The sequence below is a fragment of the Narcine bancroftii genome, chromosome 4, assembly GCF_036971445.1.
Source record: "Narcine bancroftii isolate sNarBan1 chromosome 4, sNarBan1.hap1, whole genome shotgun sequence".
Taxonomy (NCBI): Eukaryota; Metazoa; Chordata; class Chondrichthyes; order Torpediniformes; family Narcinidae; genus Narcine; species Narcine bancroftii.
In genome coordinates, this window is record NC_091472.1 from 49707388 (window position 1) to 49731659 (window position 24272).

The 24272-nt window shown below is 38.6% G+C and overlaps 1 protein-coding gene and 1 long non-coding RNA gene across 11 annotated transcripts in view; one reads left to right on the plus strand and one right to left on the minus strand.

The window, feature by feature from the left end:
• Positions 1-24272, plus strand: part of LOC138760549 (uncharacterized) — a 257782-nt gene that overhangs the window by 132640 nt on the left and 100870 nt on the right. The gene's annotated exons all lie outside the window — the stretch shown is intronic.
• LOC138760547 (uncharacterized) overlaps positions 13632-24272 on the minus strand; it is a 47023-nt gene continuing 36382 nt past the window's right edge. For 4 of the 9 annotated variants that reach the window (XM_069931257.1, XM_069931255.1, XM_069931258.1 and 1 more), the window contains 2 exons: positions 21938-22104; positions 13632-18773 (listed from right to left, as the gene is read on the minus strand). In XM_069931257.1, the coding sequence (XP_069787358.1) occupies positions 17405-18628 (1224 nt within the window). In that variant the 5' untranslated portion in view covers positions 18629-18773; positions 21938-22104 and the 3' untranslated portion in view covers positions 13632-17404. Of the gene's footprint in view, positions 18774-20678; positions 21730-21937; positions 22105-24272 lie in introns of those variants that run through there. The other 5 variants (XM_069931262.1, XM_069931261.1, XM_069931259.1 and 2 more) reach the window with 2 other exon arrangements.

A 24272-nucleotide genomic window follows, 5' to 3' on the forward strand; every position in this document is an offset into this window, starting at 1 on the left:
GCTGATCTGCACTATTCCCATCCAACCTATGTTGACCATCATGCTGATCTGCAATTTTCCCATTTGCTGATCTGCACTATTCCCATCCCACCTATGTTGACCATCATGCTGATCTGCACTATTCCCATTTGCTGATCTGCACTATTCCCATCACACCTATGTTGACCATCATGTTGATCTGCTCTATTCCCATTTGCTGATCTGCACTGTTCCCATCTCACCTATGTTGAGCATCATGTTGATCTGCACTATTCCCATTTGCTGCTCTGCATTAATCCCTTTTGCTGATCTGCACTATTCCCATCCCACCTATGTTGATCAACATGTTGATCTGCACTATTCCCATTTGCTGATCTGCACTATTCCCATCCCACCTATGTTGTCCATCATGTTGATCTGCTCTATTCCCATTTGCTGATCTGCACTATTCCCATCCCACCTATGTTGACCATCATGCTGATCTGCACTATTCCCATTTGCTGATCTGCACTATTCCCATCCCACCCATGTTGACCATCATGCTGATCTGCACTATTCCCATTTGCTGATCTGCACTATTCCTATCCCACCTATGTTTACCATCATGTAGATCTGCCCTCCTCCCATTTGCTGATCTGCACTATTCCCATCCCACCTATGTTGACCATCATGCTGATCTGCACTATTCCCATTTGCTGATCTGCACTATTCCCATCCCACCTATGTTGACCATCGTGCTGATCTGCACTATTCCCATTTGCTGATCTGCACTATTCCCATCTCACCTATGTTGACCATCATGTTGATCAGCACTGTTCCCATTTGCTGATCTGCACTTTTCCCATCCCACCTATGTTGACCATCATGTTGATCTGCTCTATTCCCATTTGCTGATCTGCACTGTTCCCATCTCACCTATGTTGAGCATCATGTTGATCTGCACTATTCCCATTTGCTGCTCTGCATTAATCCCATTTGCTGATCTGCACTATTCCCATCCCACCTATGTTGATCATCATGTTGATCTGCACTATTCCCATTTGCTGATCTGCACTATTCCCATCCCACCTATGTTGACCATCATGTTGATCTGCTCTATTCCCATTTGCTGATCTGCACTATTCCCATCCCATCTATGTTGACCATCATGCTGATCTGCACTATTCCCATTTGCTGATCTGCACTATTCCCATCCCACCCATGTTGACCATCATGCTGATCTGCACTATTCCCATTTGCTGATCTGCACTATTCCTATCCCACCTATGTTGACCATCATGTAGATCTGCCCTACTCCCATTTGCTGATCTGCACTATTCCCATCCCACCTATGTTGACCATCATGCTGATCTGCACTATTCCCATTTCCTGATCTGCACTATTCCCATCCCACCTATGTTGACCATCATGCTGATCTGCACTATTCCCATTTGCTGATCTGCACTATTCCCATCCCATCTATGTTGACCATCATGCTGATCTGCACTATTCCCATTTGCTGATCTGCACTATTCCCTTCCCACCTATGTTGACCATCATGTTGATCTGCACTATTCCCATTTGCTGAACTGCACTATTCCCATCGCACCTATGTTGACGATCATGTTGATCTGCACTATTCCCATTTGCTGATCTGCACTATTCCCATCCCACCTATGTTGACCATCATCCTGATCTGCACTATTTCCATTTGCTGATCTGCACTTTTCCCATCCCACCTATGTTGACCATCATGTTGATCTGCACTATTCCCATTTGCTGATCTGCACTGTTCCCATCCCACCTATGTTGACCATCATGTTGATCTGCACTATTCCCATTTGCTGATCTGCACTGTTCCCATCCCACCTATGTTGACCATCATGTTGATCTCAACTATTCCCATTTGCTGATCTGCACTGTTCCCATCCCACCTATGTTGACCATCATGCTGATCTGCACTATTCCAATTTGCTGATCTGCACTATTCCCATCCCACCTATGTTGACCATCCTGTTGATCTGCACTATTCCCATTTGCTGATCTGCACTTTTCCCATCCCACCTATGTTGACCATCATGCTCATCTGCACTATTTCCATTTGCTGATCTGCACTATTCCCATCCCACCTATGTTGACCATCATGCTGATCTGCACTATTCCCATATGATGATCTGCACTATTCCGATCCCACCTATGTTGACCATCATGTTGAACTGCACTATTCCCATTTGCTGATCTGCACTATTCCCATCTCACCTATGTTGACCATCATGTTGATCTGCACTATTCCCATTTGCTGCTCTGCACTAATCACATTTGCTGATCTGCACTATTCCCATCCCACCTATGTTGACCATCATGTTGATCTGCACTATTCCCATTTGATGATCTGCACTATTCCCCTCCCACCTATGTTGACCATCATGTTGATCTGCACTATTCCCCTTTGCAGATCTGCACTATTCCCATCCCACTTATGTTGACCATCATGCTAATCTGCACTATTCCCATTTGCTGATTTGCACTATTCCCATCCCACCTATGTTGACCATCACGCTGATCTGCACTATTCCCATTTGCTGATCTGCACTATTCCTATCCCACCTATGTTGACCATCATGTAGATCTGCACTATTCCCATTTGCTGATCTGCACTATTCCCATCCCACCTATGTTGATCATCATGCTGATCTGCACTATTCCCCTTTGCTGATCTGCACTATTCCCATTCCACCTATGTTGACCATCATGTTGATCTGCACTATTCCCATTTGCTGATCTGCACTATTCCCATCCCACCTATGTTGACCATCATGCTGATCTGCACTATTCCCATTTGCTGATCTGCACTATTCCCATCCCACCTATGTTGACCATCATGCTGATCTGCACTATTCCCATATGCTGATCTGCACCATTCCTATCCCACCTATGTTGACCATGATGTAGATCTGCACTAATCCCGTTTGCTGATCTGCACTATTCCCATCCCACCTATGTTGACCATCATGCTGATCTGCACTATTCCCATTTCCTGATCTGAACTATTCCCATCCCACCTATGTTGACCATGATGTAGATCTGCACTAATCCCGTTTGCTGATCTGCACTATTCCCATCCCATCTATGTTGACCATCATGCTGATCTGCACTATTCCCATTTGCTGATCTGCACTATTCCCTTCCCACCTATGTTGACCATCATGTTGATCTGCACTATTCCCATTTGCTGAACTGCACTATTCCCATCCCACCTATGTTGACGATCATGTTGATCTGCACTATTCCCATTTGCTGATCTGCACTTTTCCCATCCCACCTATGTTGACCATCATGTTGATCTGCACTATTCCCATTTGCTGATCTGCACTGTTCCCATCCCACCTATGTTGACCATCATGTTGATCTGCACTATTCCCATTTGCTGATCTGCACTGTTCCCATCCCACCTATGTTGACCATAATCCTGATCTGCACTATTTCCATTTGCTGATCTGCACTTTTCCCATCCCACCTATGTTGACCATCATGTTTATCTGCACTATTCCCATTTGCTGATCTGCACTGTTCCCATCCCACCTATGTTGACCATCATGTTGATCTGCACTATTCCCATTTGCTGATCTGCACTGTTCCCATCCCACCTATGTTGACCATCATGCTGATCTGCTCTATTCCCATTTGCTGATCTGCACTATTCCCATCCCACCTATGTTAACCATCATGTTGATCTGCACTATTCCCATTTGCTGATCTGCACTTTTCCCATCCCACCTATGTTGACCATCATGTTGATCTGCGCTATTCCCATTTGCTGATCTGCACTGTTCCCATCCCACCTATGTTGACCATCATGCTGATCTGCACTATTTCCATTTGCTGATCTGCACTATTCCCATCCCACCTATGTTGACCATCATGCTGATCTGCACTATTCCCATTTGCTGATCTGCACTATTCCCATCCCACCTATGTTGACCATCATGTTGAACTGCACTATTCCCATTTGCTGATCTGCACTATTCCCATCTCACCTATGTTGAGCATCATGTTGATCTGCACTATTCCCATTTGCTGCTCTGCACTATTCCGATTTGCTGATCTGCACTATTCCCATCCCACCTATGTTGACCATCATGTTGATCTGCACTATTCCCATTTGATGATCTGCACTATTCCCCTCCCACCTATGTTGACCATCATGTTGATCTGCACTATTCCCATTTGCTGATCTGCACTATTCCCATCCCACCTATGTTGACCATCGTGCTGATCTGCACTATTCCCATTTGCTGATCTGCACTATTCCCATCCCACCTATGTTGACCATCACGCTGATCTGCACTATTCCCATTTGCTGATCTGCACTATTCCTATCCCACCTATGTTGACCATCATGTAGATCTGCACTATTCCCATTTGCTGATCTGCACTATTCCCATCCCACCTATGTTGATCATCATGCTGATCTGCACTATTCCCCTTTGCTGATCTGCACTATTCCCATTCCACCTCTGTTGACCATCATGTTGATCTGCACGATTCCCATTTGCTGATCAGCAGTATTCCTATCCCACCTATGTTGACCATCATGCTGATCTGCACTATTCCCATATTCTGATCTGCACTATTCCAATCCCACCTATGTTGACCATCATGTAGATCTGCACTATTCCCATTTGCTGATCTGCACTATTCCCATCCCACCTATGTTGATCATCATGCTGATCTGCACTATTCCCCTTTGCTGATCTGCACTATTCCCATTCCACCTCTGTTGACCATCATGTTGATCTGCACTATTCCCATTTGCTGATCTGCACTATTCCCATCCCACCTTTGTTGACCATCATGCTGATCTGCACTATTCCCATTTTCTGATCTGCACTATTCCCATCCCACCTTTGTTGACCATCATGCTGATCTGCACTATTCCCATTTTCTGATCTGTACTATTCCCATCCCGCTTATGTTGACCATCATGTTGATCTGCACTATTCCCATTTTCTGATCTGCACTATTCCCATCCCTCTTATGTTGACCATCATGTTGATCTGCACTATTCCTATTTGCTGATCTGCACTATTCCCATCCCACCTATGTTGACCATCATGTTGATCTGCACTATTCCCATTTGCTGATCTGCACTATTCGTATCCCACCTATGTTGACCATCATGTTGGTCTGAACTATTCCCATTTGCTGATCTGCACTATTCCCATCCCACCTATGTTTACCATCATGTTGATCTGCACTATTCCCATTTGCTGATCTGCACTATTCCTATCCCACCTATGTTGACCATCATGTAGATCTGCACTATTCCCATTTGCTGATCTGCACTATTCCCATCCCACCTATGTTGATCATCATGCTGATCTGCACTATTCCCCTTTGCTGATCTGCACTATTCCCATTCCACCTCTGTTGACCATCATGTTGATCTGCACGATTCCCATTTGCTGATCAGCAGTATTCCTATCCCACCTATGTTGACCATCATGCTGATCTGCACTATTCCCATATTCTGATCTGCACTATTCCAATCCCACCTATGTTGACCATCATGTTGATCTGCACTATTCCCATTTGCTGATCTGCACTTTTCCCATCCCACCTATGTTGATCATCATGCTGATCTGCACTATTCCCCTTTGCTGATCTGCACTATTCCCATCCCACCTATGTTGACCTTCATGCTGATCTGCACTATTCCCATTTATTGATCTGAACGAATCCCATCCCACCTATGTTGACCATCATGTTGATCTGCACTATTCCCATTTGCTGCTCTGCACTATTCCCATTTGCTGATCTGCACTATTCTCATCCCACCTATGTTGACCATCATGTTGATCTGCACTATTCCTATTTGATGATCTGCACTATTCCCCTCCCACCTATGTTGACCATCATGTTGATCTGCACTATTCCCATTTGCTGATCTGCACTATTCCTATCCCACCTATGTTGACCATCATGTTGATCTGCACTATTCCCATTTGCTGACCTGCACTATTCCCATCCCACCTATGTTGACCATCATGTTGATCTGCACTATTCCCATTTGCTGATCTGCACTATTCCCATCCCACCTGTTGACCATCATGTTGATCTGCACTATTCCCATTTGCTGATCTGCACTATTCCCATCCCACCTATGTTGACCATCATGTTGATCTGCACTATTCCCATTTGCTGATCTGCACTATTCCCATCCCACCTCTGTTGACTATCATACTGATCTGCACTATTCCCTTTTGCTGATCTGCACTATTCCCATCCCACCTCTGTTGACGATCATGTTGATCTGCTCTATTCCCTTTTGCTGATCTGCACTATTCCTATCCCACCTATGTTGACCATCATGTTGATCTGCACTATTCCCATTTGCTGATCTGCACTTTTCCCATCCCACCTATGTTGATCATCATGCTGATCTGCACTATTCCCATTTGCTGATCTGCACTATTCCCATCCCACCTATGTTGACCATCATGTTGATCTGCACTATTCCCATTTGCTGATCTGCACTATTCCCATTTGCTGATCTGCACTATTCCCATCCCACCTATGTTGACTATCATACTGATCTGCACTATTCCCTTTTGCCTGCATTGATTCCTTATCCCTAATCCTTGTTCCTTCAAATTCTTTGCCAGATTCCTTTTAACTGTTTTCTTGTTCCTCCCTCCATCCTCATCCTTTGGAAGCTCATTCCAGATACCAATGACTCTTTGTGAGAGATAATGTACTCCTTATATCCTCTTTAAACCTTCTCCCTCTCACTTTATAACTATGCTTTCTAGTTTTAGACACTGAAACCATGGGAAACTGACCTATCTGAACTATCTTTGCTTCTATCATGTCATTCTCTCAGCTTACTTTGCTTAAGGGAAAACAGGCTCAGCCTATCCAAGTTCTCCTTCTAACTTAACTTTTCACCAATCCAAGCAACATCCTTGTCAATCTTTTCTGCACCATCTTAAGTTTAATTAAACCTTTCCTATAATGTAACCACACAATAGTTCAAGGGTGGCTTAATCAACTATTTTTACAACTGTAACATGACATCACAACATTTTTACCCAGTGCCTCAGTAAACAAAAGCAAGCCTGCTCTATGCCTTCTTTACTACCTATGTTTCCACTTTCAAAGTTTCTCTTTTAAACAATATTTTGCAGGGCGCTGCCATTCACTGTCTATGTCCTGCTCTGGTTCAACTCCCCAAAACCCATGACACTGCCCTTGACTGAGTTAATTTTCCTCAGCCATTATTTTCACCACATTCCCTTTAAAAGCAAATTTTAGAAAAAATATTACATTTGGGGTCACTGTTAGCATAACAGTTAGTGCAAGGCTATTACAGCACCAGTGACTGGGGTTCAAATCTAGCGCTGCTTGTCAGAAGTTTGCAAGCCTGTGACATGTGTGTGCTTTCTCTGGGTGATCTGGTCCTCCTACCCACTGAAATGTACTGGGTTAGTAGGTTAATTGGTCACATGTGTATTTTGACAGTGTGGGTTATGGGCTGGTAGAGCCTTCGACCATGCTGCAACATTAAAATTAAAAAAATCCAATTCAAGATCTGATCTTGAAATACAGCATTTGGGACTGAGTAACTGTCGCACATTTCATATTTACATCCAGTTAATAAACTGGGAAACTTTCAAATGTTTTGCTGAGAGTGTCTAATGTAAGATCATCAAAACTGACCAACTATATTGCTTCACAGAACTTTGTGCAGTTTCAACACCCAACACCTTTAGTACTTTACTAGCATGTGTGTATTTATACTTCTTCAAAATTGAACATGTGAAATTGCCATGGAAAACACAAATATTACAAATTCTTCAGCCATACAATTGTCTTGTGCACAAAGACAAGGGTGTTTGTCTTTGGCCTCGATGTTGAATGTGCAAGATTTCAATGTATATTACTTTGCTGCGTATCCAGAAGAGATTCTTAAACAATCAGAGCAACTGGAGGACTGAGCAATTGCACATTGGCCAAGGCATCATAAAATAGAACATGCATTAAGATTCAAACAGATTTCGAGGGGTGTGCCACATGATGATGTGGGGTTAGACTGCAAATCCCAACTCTCCTCGAAAAAGTTTTTTAAAAATTCAAAGAAGCTAGCAAAACTTAAGAAAAATAGAAGAAAGAAGTATCAGAAGACCTGCAGAACATTTTAAAATGGCGCCAAAGAAAGAAAAGCCAGCCGTTACAGTACAAGAAACTGAGCAAGAAAAAATATGTAGATGAGGATGAAAGGAAAGATCCAGGAGCTGTTTGTAAGGTACTGCCCAGGGGAGATAAGCCAGGAGCTGGGGAGACCTTGGAATCTGCAGTCCAGGGTCTCTCCAGACAATGGCCGCCCGACTCGTGTGAAGATGTGACTCTGCACATGTGTGAGGAGTCACATATCCACAGGGCATAAAAAAAATAGACGCAACTTTTAAAAAGACCTTACAGACTTCCAGCTCCAGCAAGCAAGGAGGGGAACAGGAAGAACAGGAGTCTTTGTTTACTCAAATTTCCAAGGCCAAACAGCTGGAGGAAATGAAAGAATAATTTATTTCTGCAGCAGAAATGAAAAAATACATGGAATCTTCCCAACAAGATAGGAAGCTTATAATGGCAGAAATAAAAATTTATGGAGAGATTGTAGCTGAAAACAAGAATTTTACAGAGAAAGTTGAGAAAATGATGTAGCAGGTGGATGAAAGATTTGAAGTTATGGATGAGAAAATTAAAGGAAATGAATTTGAAATTCAAGGAATTAAGGAGCAAATGAAAGTGGGACAAGCAGAAGCAGTTGCAACAAAATATCAGTTAATGCAGAAAATAAACATTTTAGAGAACTTCAGCAGAAGAAACAACATAAAGATTATTGGACTTAAAGAAGGTGATGAAGGACAAGAAATTACAAACTTTTTACAGCGTTGGATTCCACAATCTTTGGGAGTGACTGAATTTCAAGGGGCCATTGAAATTGAGAGAGCGCATAGAGCATTAAGACCAAAGCTACAGCCAGACCAGAATCCACGTCCGATACTAGTCAGATTTCTTCAATATGAAGTACAAGAGAAGATTTTAGAGCTGACAGCGAAGCAAGCAAAAAACAACAGTCACCCATGATTTATAATGGGAATAAGATTTTTTAAAATCCTGTTATAAGTTTTGAGTTGTTGTGTTATGGAAGAAAGGTTATGTCTTTATCTTAAGGTATCCAGCAGTTTTGAAGTTCTTTGTTCCTGAAGGGAGAAATAAGTTTTTCATGGAACCTAATGAGGCAAAGATATATGCTGATTCATTGCCTGAGAAAGCAAGGCAGGTGGATGCTGAAACTTAAATGTATTATAAGATGGAAAAATGTTTTGTTGTAACTGGGGGAAAAAAGTCATATTTCAAGAGAGTTTAAATGGGTAGGAGGGTTTAACCTTTAAGTGATCTACATATATTTTAAAAGATCTATGAGACAATTAGAATCTATGATAAAAATAAAATAAGGGATTGTTTGGAATATCGAGTGAGTTCGTGGGGACCATGAACCTAATCACTGTGAATGAACGTTATTTGGATCACATCCTGAATAGATCAGGGGAGTAGAGATATAACAACACAGAGATATACGCACCTCTGTGGGCAGGGAGGTTCTTCTTTAGTTCTTATTTCTATCTTTTCTTTTCTCATTTTACTCCTGGATTGACTAAAATTATTGTAACATATACTGTTATTTTAGTGGGAGTGAGAGGAGTATGAAAGGGACGATCGATGAACAGAAGATTTAATATTGGTACTTAATGGCATGAAAATTGAATTTTATTAATATTAATGGAATTCAGAATCCAATTAAAAAATTGTTAAATTATATGAAAAAGATTAAAGTAGATATAGCTTATTTGCAGGAAACTCATTTGACTGAAATAGAACATGGGAAGTTAAAAAGATTTTGGGTTGGATCTGTATTGGCTTCTTAATTTAATTTAAAGGCCAGAGGAATAGCTATATTAATAAATTAAAAATTACCAATTAAAATATTGGATATGACTATAGATAAAGCAGGGAGATATGTAATGATTATTTGTCAAATTTATTCAGAATATTGAACATTAATGAATATGCATGCACCAAATATAGATGTTGGGAAATTTATACAAGATATTTTTATGCAATTATCATGTGGACAGGGGAAAATAATATTGGGTGGAGATTTTAATTTTACTTTTGATTCAAAATTAGATAGATCAGGTGGAGATATTGTTAAAAATAAAGTAGGTAAAATTGTGACAGATTTAATGAATGAGTCTTGTTGATGGAGGAAAATTCATCCTAATGATAGGGACTATTCTTTTTATTCTTTTAGACATAAAGCAGATTCATGTATTGATATGTTTTTAGTCTCTACACAATTACAAGCTAGAGTTCAGAAGATTAAATATCAAGCAAGAATATTATCAGATCATTCACCTTTAGTGATGTCAATTACGTTGGAAGAAGAACAAAATGTAGGTTATTGATGAAGATTTAATACAGTACTTTTTTAAGAGGAAGGAATTTTGTGAATTTCTGAGACAACAGATTATTTTTTTTCTAGAAATTAATGAACACTCAGTAGCAAATAAATTTATTATATGGAACTCTATGAAAGCCTGTTTAAGAGGACAAATATTAAGTTACACAACTAAAATAAAGAAGGAATATATAAAAGAAGTAGATCAATTAGACAAAGATATATTCTATTTAGAAAAGGAATTGCATGTTCATAAAAATGAAGAGAAATGAAGATTATTCAAATCAAAAAAAAATGTAGCTTAATACAATGCAATCTTCTAAAGTAGAAAGAGATGCACTGTGCACATGACAGAAATATTATGAATTAGGTGATAGAGCACATAAAGTTTTAGCATGGCAACGCAAAGCAGAGCAATTATCAAAAACAATAATAGCAACAAAAAGAGAAACTGGTCAAATTACATACAAAACACAAGAAATTAATGATTTTTTAGGACTTTTTATAAACAATTATATCAGTCCGAATCTTTAAAGGATGAGGGAAAATAGATGAATATCTATCACATGTTACATTGCCTAAATTAAATGTTGATGAAAAAATGGAATTATCCAATTCCTTTACAGATGTAGAAGTATATAATATTTTGATGTCTTTGCCAAATAATAAAGCTCTGGGAGAGGACAGTTTCTTTTCGGAGTTTTATAAATAATTTAAGGAGTTGTTAATTTCTGTTTTTGTGAGACTTTTGGATCAAATGAGGGACTCCTAACAACTTACCAGAATCTTTTAAAACAGCATTAATTATAGTTATTAAAAAAAGGAAAGATCCTTTATTACCATCCACTTATAGATCAATATCATTATTAAATACAGATTATAAAACTGAATCCAAATTATTAGCTAACATATTAACTAAATATTTACCTAAATAAATAAATATTGATCAGACTGATTTTATTAAACATAGAAGATCTGTGGACAATATAGATGAATTTACATTTATTAAATGTAGCCCAGAAAGAAAAGATACCAGCAGTAGCAGTGGGTTGAAATGAGGAAAAAGCAATTGATAGACTAAAATGGGACTTTTTGTTTAAAGTATTGAATGTTTTCAGAATTCAAAATGATTTTATAAATTGGTTAAGAGCTTTGTATAATCAATCATCCAAAAGCTAAGGTGGTCACGAATAGGCAAATATCTAAACCTTTTCCATTAGATTGTTCATCTAGACAAGGATGCCCATTATCACCATTTTTATTATTTTCATTGGCTACAGAACCATTGGAAGAAGCAGAAAGAAGAGATAATGAGAGTAAGGGTTTTACAATAGAAAATGGAGAACATAAAATAAGCTTGTTTGCAGATGATGTTAAATTATATCTTACAGAACCAGAAATATAATTGAAGAAAATCAATGTATGATTGGCAGAATATAGTTTAATATTAGGTTATAAAGTCAATGTAAGAAAGAGTGAAGTGATGCCTATGAATGATGGGGACTATACATTAAATAAGCAGGTGATGAAGTTTAAGTGGGAAAAGGAAGCAATTTCATATTTAGGATTAATATTGATATAAATTTAAATAATTTATTTAGATTAAATTATCTACTGTTACAAAAATTAATGAAGACTTAAAGAGATGGAAAGATTTTCCAATAACTTTAATAGGAAGGGAAAATTGTGTAAAGATGAATATTGTTCCGAGGCTACAATATTTATTTCAGTCGTTACCCATTCCTATACTAACAAAGTTTTTTTTCAAGAATTAGATAAAAATGTATGAAAATTTATTTGGCGTGATAAAATGCCAAGAATAGCTTTGGAAAAACTAACCTGGAAATTTGATCAGGGAGTATTATGGTTACCAAATTTAAAAAATTATTATAAAGGAGCTCAATTAAGATTTCTATCCTCTTGTTATCAAATTGGGTTAAAGACAGCATGAAATGAATAATATTGGAGAAACTAATCCAGAACATTTTCTGTATAAATGGAACGAGGAACCTTTGAAAGGAGTACCAATTTTAAAGCATTTATTCAAGATATGGAATGGAATTCATATAGAAAGAGGAATTAACAGCTACCAAATAGCTAAGATGATGTTAAAGCAGAATCCAGTTATTTCTTTTACTTTAAATAATCCTTTTTTTGATATCTGGCACAATAATGGGATAAAGAGGATAAAAGATTGTTTCTTAGGTTCTTTTTTCTTGACCTTTGAACAAATGAAAGAGAAAAATATACCAAATAAAACTATTTTCTTCATACTATCAGCTTAGATCATATTTAAAAAAGACATTAGGTGCAAATTTTAGACATCCGGAACAGTGCCCATTAGAGTATTTAATAATTTATACATTTATTGAGAAATTTATTACTAATAATTACAATTACAAGACATAATGCAGAAAAAGGAACTCACTGAGTCAAAAAAAAATGGGAAAAAGATTTAAATATACAAATTCATGATGAAGTCTGGTCAAGATTGTGCCAGGAGAATGTAATTAATACAATTAATGTTAGATATCAAATAAAATATAATATTTTACACCATTTATACTGCACTCTGTATAAATTACATGGATTTAATTCAAATTGTTCTGACAAATGTTTCAAATGTAACAAAGAAACAGAAACCTTATTACATCAGTTTGGTCTTGTGAAAAATTGGGAAAATTTTGGGAAGACTTGAAAATATTATTGGGACAAATTATGAAGATACAGATACAAAAAGATCCCAGAATATTTTTGGTTGGTGATTTATATAACACTGATACTAAATTGAAGTTAGACAAATATCAATGAAAATTTTTGAGTGTAACAATAACGGTTGCATGGAAATGTACGGCAGTAACAGATAATTTTATAAGCCTGGATAGATGGCATTCAAAATTGTATACCATTGGAAAAGATTACGTATAATTTAAGGAATCAACCTGAGAATTTTTCTATGATTTGGAAACCATATATGGATTTCATCAGTATCCACATCGTCTTTAAAACCCACTCCTCTGAATTAATATGTACAGGATAGAATAATATGTTAGGAATATATCAATAGTGAATGATAAATAAATTCAGGTGTTTTATCTTTTTTCTTTCTTTTCTTTTTCTTTTGGAGAAGGGGGTATAAAAAGAAAAAAAATATAAAATTTGTAACATTTTTATTACATTGTATTGTTATATGATGCAGAATTATAAATATGTATTGATGCAAATGAAAAATACAATTTTCAAAAAATAGATTCCAACAGATTTTCACAGGCGAAAGAAAAAAAATCTAAACTTTCACCCCCTCCGTCCTCTCTGATCTGTATAAAAGATACAATGCAGCACATGATTTTCAATTTCAGATTTTATAAAGCAAGTTATACTGTCAGTGATGTGTTCTCTCCAAAAACTTCATTACTATGAAAGTTAATATTTCTGTCTTTCTCTCTGACAATCTTGATGTTCAAATTTTCAATATACAATTCCTTAATCATTACTTCCTGTTTTATCACATCTTTTGCCACCAGAAACCCTAGCTTCTCACTTTGATTTACTTACAATAAAAAATCCTCAATTTTTTTAATGAAACCATGAAATAATTTTGTAATTAAGAAGTATCTCCTCCCATCTGTATGCTATAAAGTGTTGTATCGGGGAATGCACATGTCAAGCTTCTCTCTACTTTCAAATACAATATTGTCTTTGTCACATTTGTGGCCTGAAATGTGAAGTTAATAAAACATTAAACACTAGTTTTATCAGGTAAACTTCTCAGTGTCTTTATTTTTCAGTTTCCTTTGTTCTCCTGCTTGTGCTCTTATCTCTCTCTCATACCACGTGACTTCCGGTACATCTCATACATATTCATTATCATGACATCCCTCCTTTAATCAGAAATAAATTTTACCTTCACTTACCAATATCCCTCGGAAACTTACAAACATCGTAACTAATGGTAATACTATAACTCAACTACATAAAATTTACTTCCTACAGCACTCATACATGCACCTTATGATATAAGATTAAATACTGTCCCAAAGTTCTTATTAAAACTATGGCACAAAGTCTTCGTATCTTTTGGGCGCTTTCTGGTTTCATTTCGGCCTGCCTGCGATATTGTCGTCGCTTCTCGGTTGTTCACTCTCAGCGTAGGAAATACTGCTCGCCACGGCTTCAGGTGTTTCTGGCGCTCTAGTCACTTCATCAGGAGTGCTGGTAACTGCCTCTGGAACATCATCAGGTCTCTCAGTTTCAGCATCTCGTATTGGCCTTTCAACCTCTTCGCTCGATGTATCTCTGGACTGGTACCTTTTTACACCTGATACATTTCTCTTATACAGGACTCCAGTCAGAGACTTGACTGTCACCATACTGCCACTTCTGGATACGACAGTATAGGGTTGATGGTAATAAGGTTATGTCTAGCTTACCACCAGTTTCATGCCTCACTAGAACATTATCTCCTGGCATGATGTCTGAGTACTTGGCTCCACGTTTCGAATCTATGTACAGCTTTGCTGCACCTTTCTTTTCAGCATCGTGGTCCCTCATTTCCTGGTTGTCTCGGATTTCCTTTATTTCTGGCATTTTTGTGTGGATTTTTCTCCCAAAAAATGCTTCTGCAGGACTTTTTCCAGTGGTTGCATGAGGCGTTGCTCGATAGACAGCCACATAAGATAGCAATGCTTCTCGCCAATTTTGTCCTTCTGCGTGTGCAATCCTCAATCGTTTTTCAATGGACTGATTTTGTCTCTACTTTCCCGTTGACTTGCGGCCATTTCGGAGTTACTTTATGATGGTGGATACCTGTGGTCCTCATGTATTCCGCAAATGTCTCTGAAATGAATTGTGGACCATTGTCAGAGTATAATGTAACAGGTAATCCATATCTTGCGAATATCTCTGCTAACGCTTGTATTGTTTTTTCAGTGGTTGTGGACTTCAACACCACATACTCATAGTATCTGCTGTAGTAATCTATCACTACCATAATTGATTCACCCGTCGGTAAAGGTCCAAGAAAATCAACAGCTACGTCGATCCATGGTCCTGTCGGGAGTTGCGTACTCCGGATCGGTTCTGGCGGATTACTCCTACTTGTGATTTGACATCCATGACAAGTTTTAATAAATTTCTCTGCGTCTTTATCACAACCTGGCCACCATACCTTGGTCCTGAGGTTTTGCTTGGTACCAACAATACCTAGGTGTCCTTCATGCGCTAAGGATACGATCTTCAGTCTCAATCTTTGCGGAATCACCAATCTTCAACCTCTTAATACACACTGTCCGATGCAACAAAGATCGTCTCTAATGGGAATGTAAGCCTTGTGAGTACACTTGTCCCATTGTCCACTCTGTATGCATTCTCTTACTTCCATGAGTTCTGGATCACGTTCGGATTCTCTCTCGACCTCCTTCGTAGTCACAGCTTTCGGTGCCGACTGAATAGCTACGAAGCGTACAAAGCTCTCTGTTTCTGCTGCCAATTCTGACTTGGATTGTGGACCACCATCCTTCACCAATCTGGACAGCGAATCTGCAATGTTTGTTTTCCCTGCAATGTGGATTACTTTATATTTGTAGGGTTTTAGTCTGAGTACCCATCTCTCTATTCTGGCACATGGTTTGGATCTAGGTGCATTGATCACCTCTAATGGCTTATGATCTGTGATGAGTTCAAATTCAATGCCGTATAAATATGCATGGAACCTCTCACAGGCCCATACAAGTCCGAGTGCTTCTTTCTCTGTCTGAGAGTATCTTCTCTCCACATCTGATAACGATCTGCTGGCATAGGCAATGATTCTTGGTCCTCCATCATGCATCTGGACCAATACAGCTCCTAAACCAACTGGGCTGGCATCCGCTATGACTTTGGTTGATGCTGCTGGATCGTAATATCCAAGAGTTTTTCATCTGTCAGGCTTTGCTTCAGCGCTGTGAACGCTTTCTTCTGCTCAGATCCAAAATGAAATGGTACACCTTTCCTGGTTAGTTTCCTTAGTGGTTCTGCCACTGTAGCGAAATTAAGAATGAACTTTGCACAAAAATTGACCAATCCCTGGAAACTCCTCACCTCTGTTGCGTTCTGAGGTGCACGTGCCTCTGCAATAGCTTTCACCTTGGCCTCTGCAGGGTTTAGTCCTTCCCGTGTAAGTCTGTGTCCCATGAAGTCCATTTCTGACACACCGAACTGGCACTTGTTTCCATTCCCGGTAAGGCCTGCCTCCTGTAGTCTAGATAATACACGCCTCAACCGTTTGTCATGCTCTTCCTTCGTTGGTGCATGGACTATGATGTCGTCAGAAATGTTGGCAACTCCAGGAATGCCTTGAATCACTTGATGGATTTCATACTGGTAGATCTCCGAAGCTGCATTAATTCCAAATGATAGTCTCTTGTAATGATACAATCCACAGTGAGTCACAAATGTTGTTACATCTCGGGAACCTGGATCCAGCTCTAATTGATGATAGCCCCACTTCAGATCAATTTTTGAGAATACCTTGCTGGTAGTTAGTTCTTGAAGTATTTCCTCCACTGTTGGTATAGGGTGTCGTTCTCTAATTATAGCTTCATTGGCCATTCTCATGTCAACACATAGTCTTATGTCACCCTTTGGTTTGGGCACAATTACTACGGGACTGATCCATTGTGTTGACTGTTCCACCGGTTCAATAATGTCTTGTTCGATCAATTCTTTAATTTTGGCTTCGACTTTCCCACGAATTCCAAACAGAGTTCGGCGCATTGGTTGTGCCTTGGGTTTGACCGTTTCATCTACCGCTAGCTTCAATTGTCGACCTTTCAGCTTTCCTACTCCTTGGAAGACTGCGGGGAATTCTTGCTTCATATCCTCGTATGACTGAATTGAATTGACACAAGCTCCAATATGAAGTATTGCCAGGTCTTGCGCTGTGCTTCAACTCAGCAATGGTTCTCCCCTCTCTTCTATGACCATAAACTCTGCTTCGGTGTACTTATCTCCAACTTCAACAGTTGCAGTAAAACATCGAATGGTCTGCAATGGCTTGGTTGCTGTGTATGGATACAGTTTCTTGGAACACTTCTTTGAGGTACAGATGATATTTTTCCTTTTCAACTTCTCCCATAAATGTCGATCAATCACATTACTGTCACTGCCTGAGTCTGCAATGACCTGCACTGTCACTCCACCAATGATCACTGAGACCTTCTCATGACGTACATCATTCAACGTAAATTGGTAACAACTCTGTCCCTCCTGGGTATCATCATCGTCACCGTCTATCTGGCGAATGGTATCTTTCTTTCCAGGATACTTTCCTTTCCCCCAGGCTTTGCCTTTGGAAGTTGTACTCTTCCTCTTCTGGTCTGCATTGGACTTGCTTTTGCACTTCTTTGCAAAGTGGTCCTTACCTCCACACTTTCTGCAAACTTTACCTTTGGCCGGGCAATATGGGTCTTTTCCAAAGTGACCTCGGTTTCCACATCGATAACACTCCACGTCATGTGTCGACGTATATCTTGGCTGGTTATGGCGATGTGAGAGCCTCTTAATTTGCTGGCTTGAGTTGTCTTTCAGGGTCATGGTATGAAATTGCCCTTCAACAGCCTCTAATGCAGCAGCAATGGTTAAAGCATCGGTGAGTTCCAACTCACTCCCTCTTTCCAGTAGACGTCTTCTGAGTTTATCTGATCTGCAGTGCTGTACGACTTGATCCAATAATTGGTTGTTCAAATCAGCTGGCATGTAATTGCATCCAACAGCTAGCTGGTGTAGTCTCGTCACGTACTGAGCAATTGTCTGGCCATCTTCTTGTCTCGTTCTTCGAAACAAATGGCGTTGAAATGTAGCATTCTGTGTCACTACATAGTGTGCATTTAATGCATCTACCGCTTTCTGGTACTCATCCTTTCTTCCAGTATTCAAAAGTGTCTTAAACGTTTCCCGAACTGCGGGTCCAACCGTGAAACGAAGTAACGCCCTCCTCTGCGCTTTTTGTTCAACCGTACCGGTATCTAGAAATAGGCCACGACTTTCGGCGTAGGATTCAAATTCTTCCAGCCATGCCTTCCACTTCACACTTACAGTGCTTGCATCACCCATTGGGTCAAAATGAGCAATTCCACTATGTGTTAGAAAGTCACCGTCTGCACCAGCCATGAGGAAATATTCCAGCCCCAAAAGTACTGAGTCACAGAGAAATTTCTTATCACCTTGAAATTCTCTTTAATCCTCTGTAATCTTCTTTAGTCTTTAATTTTCTTCAAGCTTCTTTCATCCTCGTCGCCAATGTCACATTTGTGGCCTGAAATGTGAAGTTAATAAAAAATTAAACACTAGTTTTATCAGGTAAACTTCTCAGTGTCTTTATTTTCCAGTTTCCTTTGTTCTCCTGCTTGTGCTCTTATCTCTCTCTCATACTACGTGACTTCCGGTACATCTCATACATATTCATTATCATGACAGTCTTGAACATTATAACAACAATTTGACAATAAGTATCATCATATTACAAAATAACAAATAAATTGTAATGCAGTGTGAGATCCATCGTGTGATACACACATCTCAAATCAGACCTGTGCTTCAAATCTGCAGAAACGCTTGGCCTAATTATAAACTAATCAAAGCACTGCTTACACAGGGTGAAGAGAAGCTTCTGAGCTGTTCCTGCTACTATCCCTAATTAGTAGTTCATTCCATGAAGAACAGATCTCCGGTGATAGTATTTTCTGAAATGGTAATCTGTCAATTTATTCCAAATTTGAATAATGATTTAAACAACACTTGCAAATAGGTGATTAATTTTATTTCTGTCTGTAAAATGGATCATTCACCAGAAAGTTGTTGTTTTGGTTCTCAAAATTAACTGAGTATTCATATTCTGTGCTGCTGTTGGAATATTTGAATGGGTTGCAGACACCTGGAGCTTTTTGCCCCTTCTGTAGACGTGTGCAAGGTGGTTCTAAGCAAGGCATTTGAGTGAGACTGTTGATGTGCTTTATGTGAAATTTTACTGAATTCATCTGCCTCAGATAACTGTCATTGTTAAGGTCTTAAGAGAAGCAAATACAACAGAATGTTGTGTTGTTAAATTTCTGGTCAGTCTAACAAGTAACGTATTGAATCTGAGTGGAAATGAGCAGGGATGTTTTGCGACATCTTCTAAACCTTGTCCTACATTCTCTGACATCATATTAGCTCTGAGATTATTGGAGAAAGCTGATTTAAAAAAATTCCTCCTCATACATATTAACTGCCAAGAGTATCTGAAGGTTTGTCAGCATGTCAGCACCAAACCCTCGGAACATTTTATAGGAAGTGACATAGGTGATTGAAATTTTGCCAGATCTTATTTTATGCATGCAAGAATCAAAGAATTTCCACACATCCAGCTGGTGACATCGTGTGCATACATGTAATTCAGTTAGTGCATAAGCCAATGGTATTTGTGAAGCACAAAAATTAGTGAGGATGTGTGACAGGGAAGGCCAGGTGGGTCATGCACTAACTTGCCAGCAACTTCAAAATGCCTCATTCTATCATGTTTCTCACTGTACAACAGCTGGGATTTGTTCTGTTAAAGTACAGAAAACAGAGTTATTATATTGTTATAACTAAAATTCACCAAGCAATTGAAAATTGAAATTACCCTTTTCAGTTTTATAATTAGAGGTAAGCATAAATTCAATATGACTAAAATTTGAATAAAAGCAATTATTATGAGGCATTGAATTATTTCAGATTTTTCTTTGCAGCACATTTAGTGCAGCTCCAGAGACATGATTCAAATCCTCCGCTGTATATTCTCCTGTGTCCACATGGGTTGAAGGGGTTAGTTGGTCACATGCGTGTGTTTGGGCGGCAGGGGTTTATGAGCCAGAAGGGTCTATTACTGTGCTGTATCTCTAAATTACAACACACACACACACACACACACACACACACACACACACACACACACACACACACACACACACACACACACACACACACACACACACACACACACACACAGAGTTTAATACTTAAAATAATTATGTTGTCTTGACCATTATATGAGTGAATTGAATTGAAGGAAAATTGTTTATTCCATATATTACCAGAAATACCCACTGAACACAGTAGAATCTGGATTACATCAAGATTAAATAACCTTCCAAAATGTACATATTTTAATGATCATCCTTAATTTAGTTTATGATGCCATTTTTTCTGGGTCAAAAATTATTTGCTTTTATCAAAGAATACAGATAACATTGGAACAAAATAATTGATATTCTATGAACCAATTTTAAATTCTGTGTTTCTAAATTCCAAGTTCAATTTAACCTGAACATGGACTTTGTCCACTGTTTTCAGAACAGAATAAGTGTAGAAATCCAACACTAAACAAATCTCATTCAATAGTAATAGATTGCCTTCTAACCTCCCTCATTTTGTATTGGCTAAACTTTGAGCCATCTAAAATAGGTTGCCGTGAACATGTTCGCATTGAGTGCAGTTCTCCCTTCACTCTGTACCTGCTGATCATCTGCAGCTCTTAAGTAAGAGACACACTGAGCTTAAATTGATCAATCAATTTTTTAAATCCCTAAATGGCCTTTTCCCTTCCCATGTCTCTAAATTCCTCAAGTGCTTTAACTTAAAATGTTTCTTTCCTCCTCTGATGCTGGTCTCTTCAACATCATGGAATTTATTTGCTCCACTAAAGCAGTATTGGACAACATAGTTAGAGTAGCGGTTAGTGCAACACCATCAATCTGGGTTCGAATCCAGTGATGTCTGTAAGGAGTTTGTACATTATCCCTGAGACCTGCGTGGGTTTTCCCTGGGTGCTCCTGTTTCCTCCCAACCTTCAGACAACGTACAGGGTTAATTGGGCATCATGGGTTTCAATGGCCAGAATTGGCTTCTATCATGTTGTAAATAAACTAACATTTTAAGCATTATATTACACATGGCCATTAGTTTTCTATAGGTGCTCCATTAAAGTCATCATCTGTCTACAATGCAGTTGAACACATGTGAGACTTTGCAGCTGGGCTACCTTCTGCCACTGTCTTGACTGCGAGCCACATGCTTGGTGTATCAGTGTATGCATTCTGAATCTAAACTGACATTTAATGGCCGTAAAGAATTAGTTGAGGAGTTGAGGTTATGAGTGTTGGATTGAGCAACTGCACGACTTCATCTTCATTCCCTTGCTGCTGAGCAGCTGCCTGGCTATGCTTGACTCTTTGATTATCAGGAAGGCAGATCTGTAAAGTTATGGTGAGAGAAAGCTTGTTAAGAGAAAGTCTTGATGATAATTACAGTTTGTTCATTGAACATACTGTATGCACCAAAATATTTACTTGCTATCGCTGAACAGGTACTTCATGAAAATAACTACAAATGTAGACATTACATGAAATTAAAGAGACAATAAATACAAAAAGTAGATAGATAATAAATGTTCACAGTTACCATAGTGCAGGAAAAATAGGTGACATTAAAATAATGCAGATAGATGCAGGGTCTTGATCCAAAGTATCCACAATTCCTTTCCTCTGCACAGATGGTGCTTGATCCTTTGAGTTCATCCAGCAGTTTGATTTTGCTCCAGACTTCAGCATTTTCAGTATCCTGTGTCTCTTGAGAAAGGAAAGATCCATTAGGCACCACATCATCCATGGCTTAATTTTAATTTTTGAAAATGTTTACATATTTAACTCCTTGCACATAGCGGCAGATTTGAACACAGGTCACTGGCTCTTTTATAGTGTGCTCTAACTGCTTTGTTGTGCTAACCGCTACACTAACCATGCTACTCTAATCAGCTTACTAGTAGATGAAATATAGGAGGAACTAGCTCTTTGAATATTCTGTCATCTTCAATTGCCTTAATGGTGTCTTTTGTTACATTAAGAATCATGGAATTGTTGCAACACAAAAGCCATTCAGCCCATTTGTTCTGTCCTGGCTCTTCATCAGAGCAGCTCTAAATGTCACTTCCTGGCCCCCTCTCAATAGCTTTGTAATTATTTTTTGTCTCCATTGTAAAATTATTTAATTCCCTCTTGAATGCCACAATGTAATTTGCCTCCACCATATTCGGAGGTCGATTCAAACTATACGCTGTGCAAAAATTCCCTTGTTGTTCCTCTTAATTCTATCTCCCTTTATTATATACCTGTGACCTTTAGTCCCTGACCCCTCCACCAAAGGACCTGTCACTCTCCACTTTGTCCAGACCTCTCATAATTTTCTACACCCCTATTAAATCCCTCTTTTGTCTTATCCGAGGAAAGCAGTCCCAGCCTCTCTAATCTATTTTTAAATTGTTGTCCCTCAACCCTTAGCTGAAGAAACAACTATTCACTGAGAAATAACTTGCATTGGCATAATCCACAGCATATAGTTTAGAATAATCTCAGGTAATTTCAGGCACAAATATTACACTCACTTTTTCTGTGCATGTGAGTGTGCACAAAGCAAACCTGAATAATGGTTATAAAGTGAAGGATCACTTCATGTACTTTTGAGATGTTAGCAAAGCAAAGAATGTGGAAAAAAATGGAGGGTGAATCCCTTGGTTTTAATTTTTTTAAACATGCCAAAGGAATCTATGATTTTGAGAATTTAATTGAAAAATCCTTATTTCTCAGAACTTAATTCCAATCAAATGTGTCAGACAGTTTTCCAGAAATTAGCTTCAGCATTTTCATGGAGCCATTTCCTTTTTTATATGCAATGTACTTTATTTTAAAGTTTTCATCCATGTAGTATATATAGTCCATTGTTTTTATACAAATTAATACTGACTACAAAATAAATATAAACCCCTCCCCTTAAAAACTAAAAACTCCCTAACCCCAACCCCCTGAAAAAAAATCAGTAATTATACATGTTAATAGCATGTAATAACATATTTAAAGAAAAGTAAAAAAAGAAAAATAGGACTACTGAATTGAACTAAGGCAGGCCAGGGGACACAGAGGACTTAACTATCAAATATTTATCTGTGCTATTTGGTGAGGTCATTAGAAAAGGATAAAACTAACCCACATTATCTATCTTATGGGCTCATATGGGCTCCATATTTATAACTATATTTCCACATGCAATCTATCTATGGCCAAATAAGGATCTGACTTCCAGGTGACTGCATCACATTTTCTTGCCACTGCCAATACCTTTTTCACAAACTTTTGTTGAGTAGGTGAAAGGACCAATTTAGGATCGGTTCCCTCAACATTCCCTAACTAAAATAAATCGGGATGTTGTGGATATGAAATAGTAGTAAGTTGTTCCAACAATTCCCCTACTTTTTACACAAAACGGTCTTACTTTTGGACACACCCATGTGGAATGCAAGAAGGTACCATCTTCTGTACCACACCTAAAACAATTATTTGATAAGTCCAATTTTATTTTCTGTAACTTACATCGTGTGATTATATAATTGATGTTAAAATTTTACTGTACTAGTCTGTATCACACATTAATTGTATTCAACAAGCAGTCTCCACACAAATCCATTCAATTGCTCATCAGTTGTAATATTCAGAACCTGTTCCCATTTCTGTTTAGATTTATAGAGTCCTGATTGACATGTTGCTGTCTTTAATAGAAGGTACATTACAGAAGTAGAGTTCCATACTGGCCTTCATCAAACATGAGTTTCCACTTCACTACATAGTGGTAATAAGCTTTCTGGTCCCAATAGATTGTTTAAGAATCAATTTATTTGAAAAAACAAAAAAACATATTTCTAGATATTCTACACTTATCCTTCAGTTGAATAAAATACATGAACTGA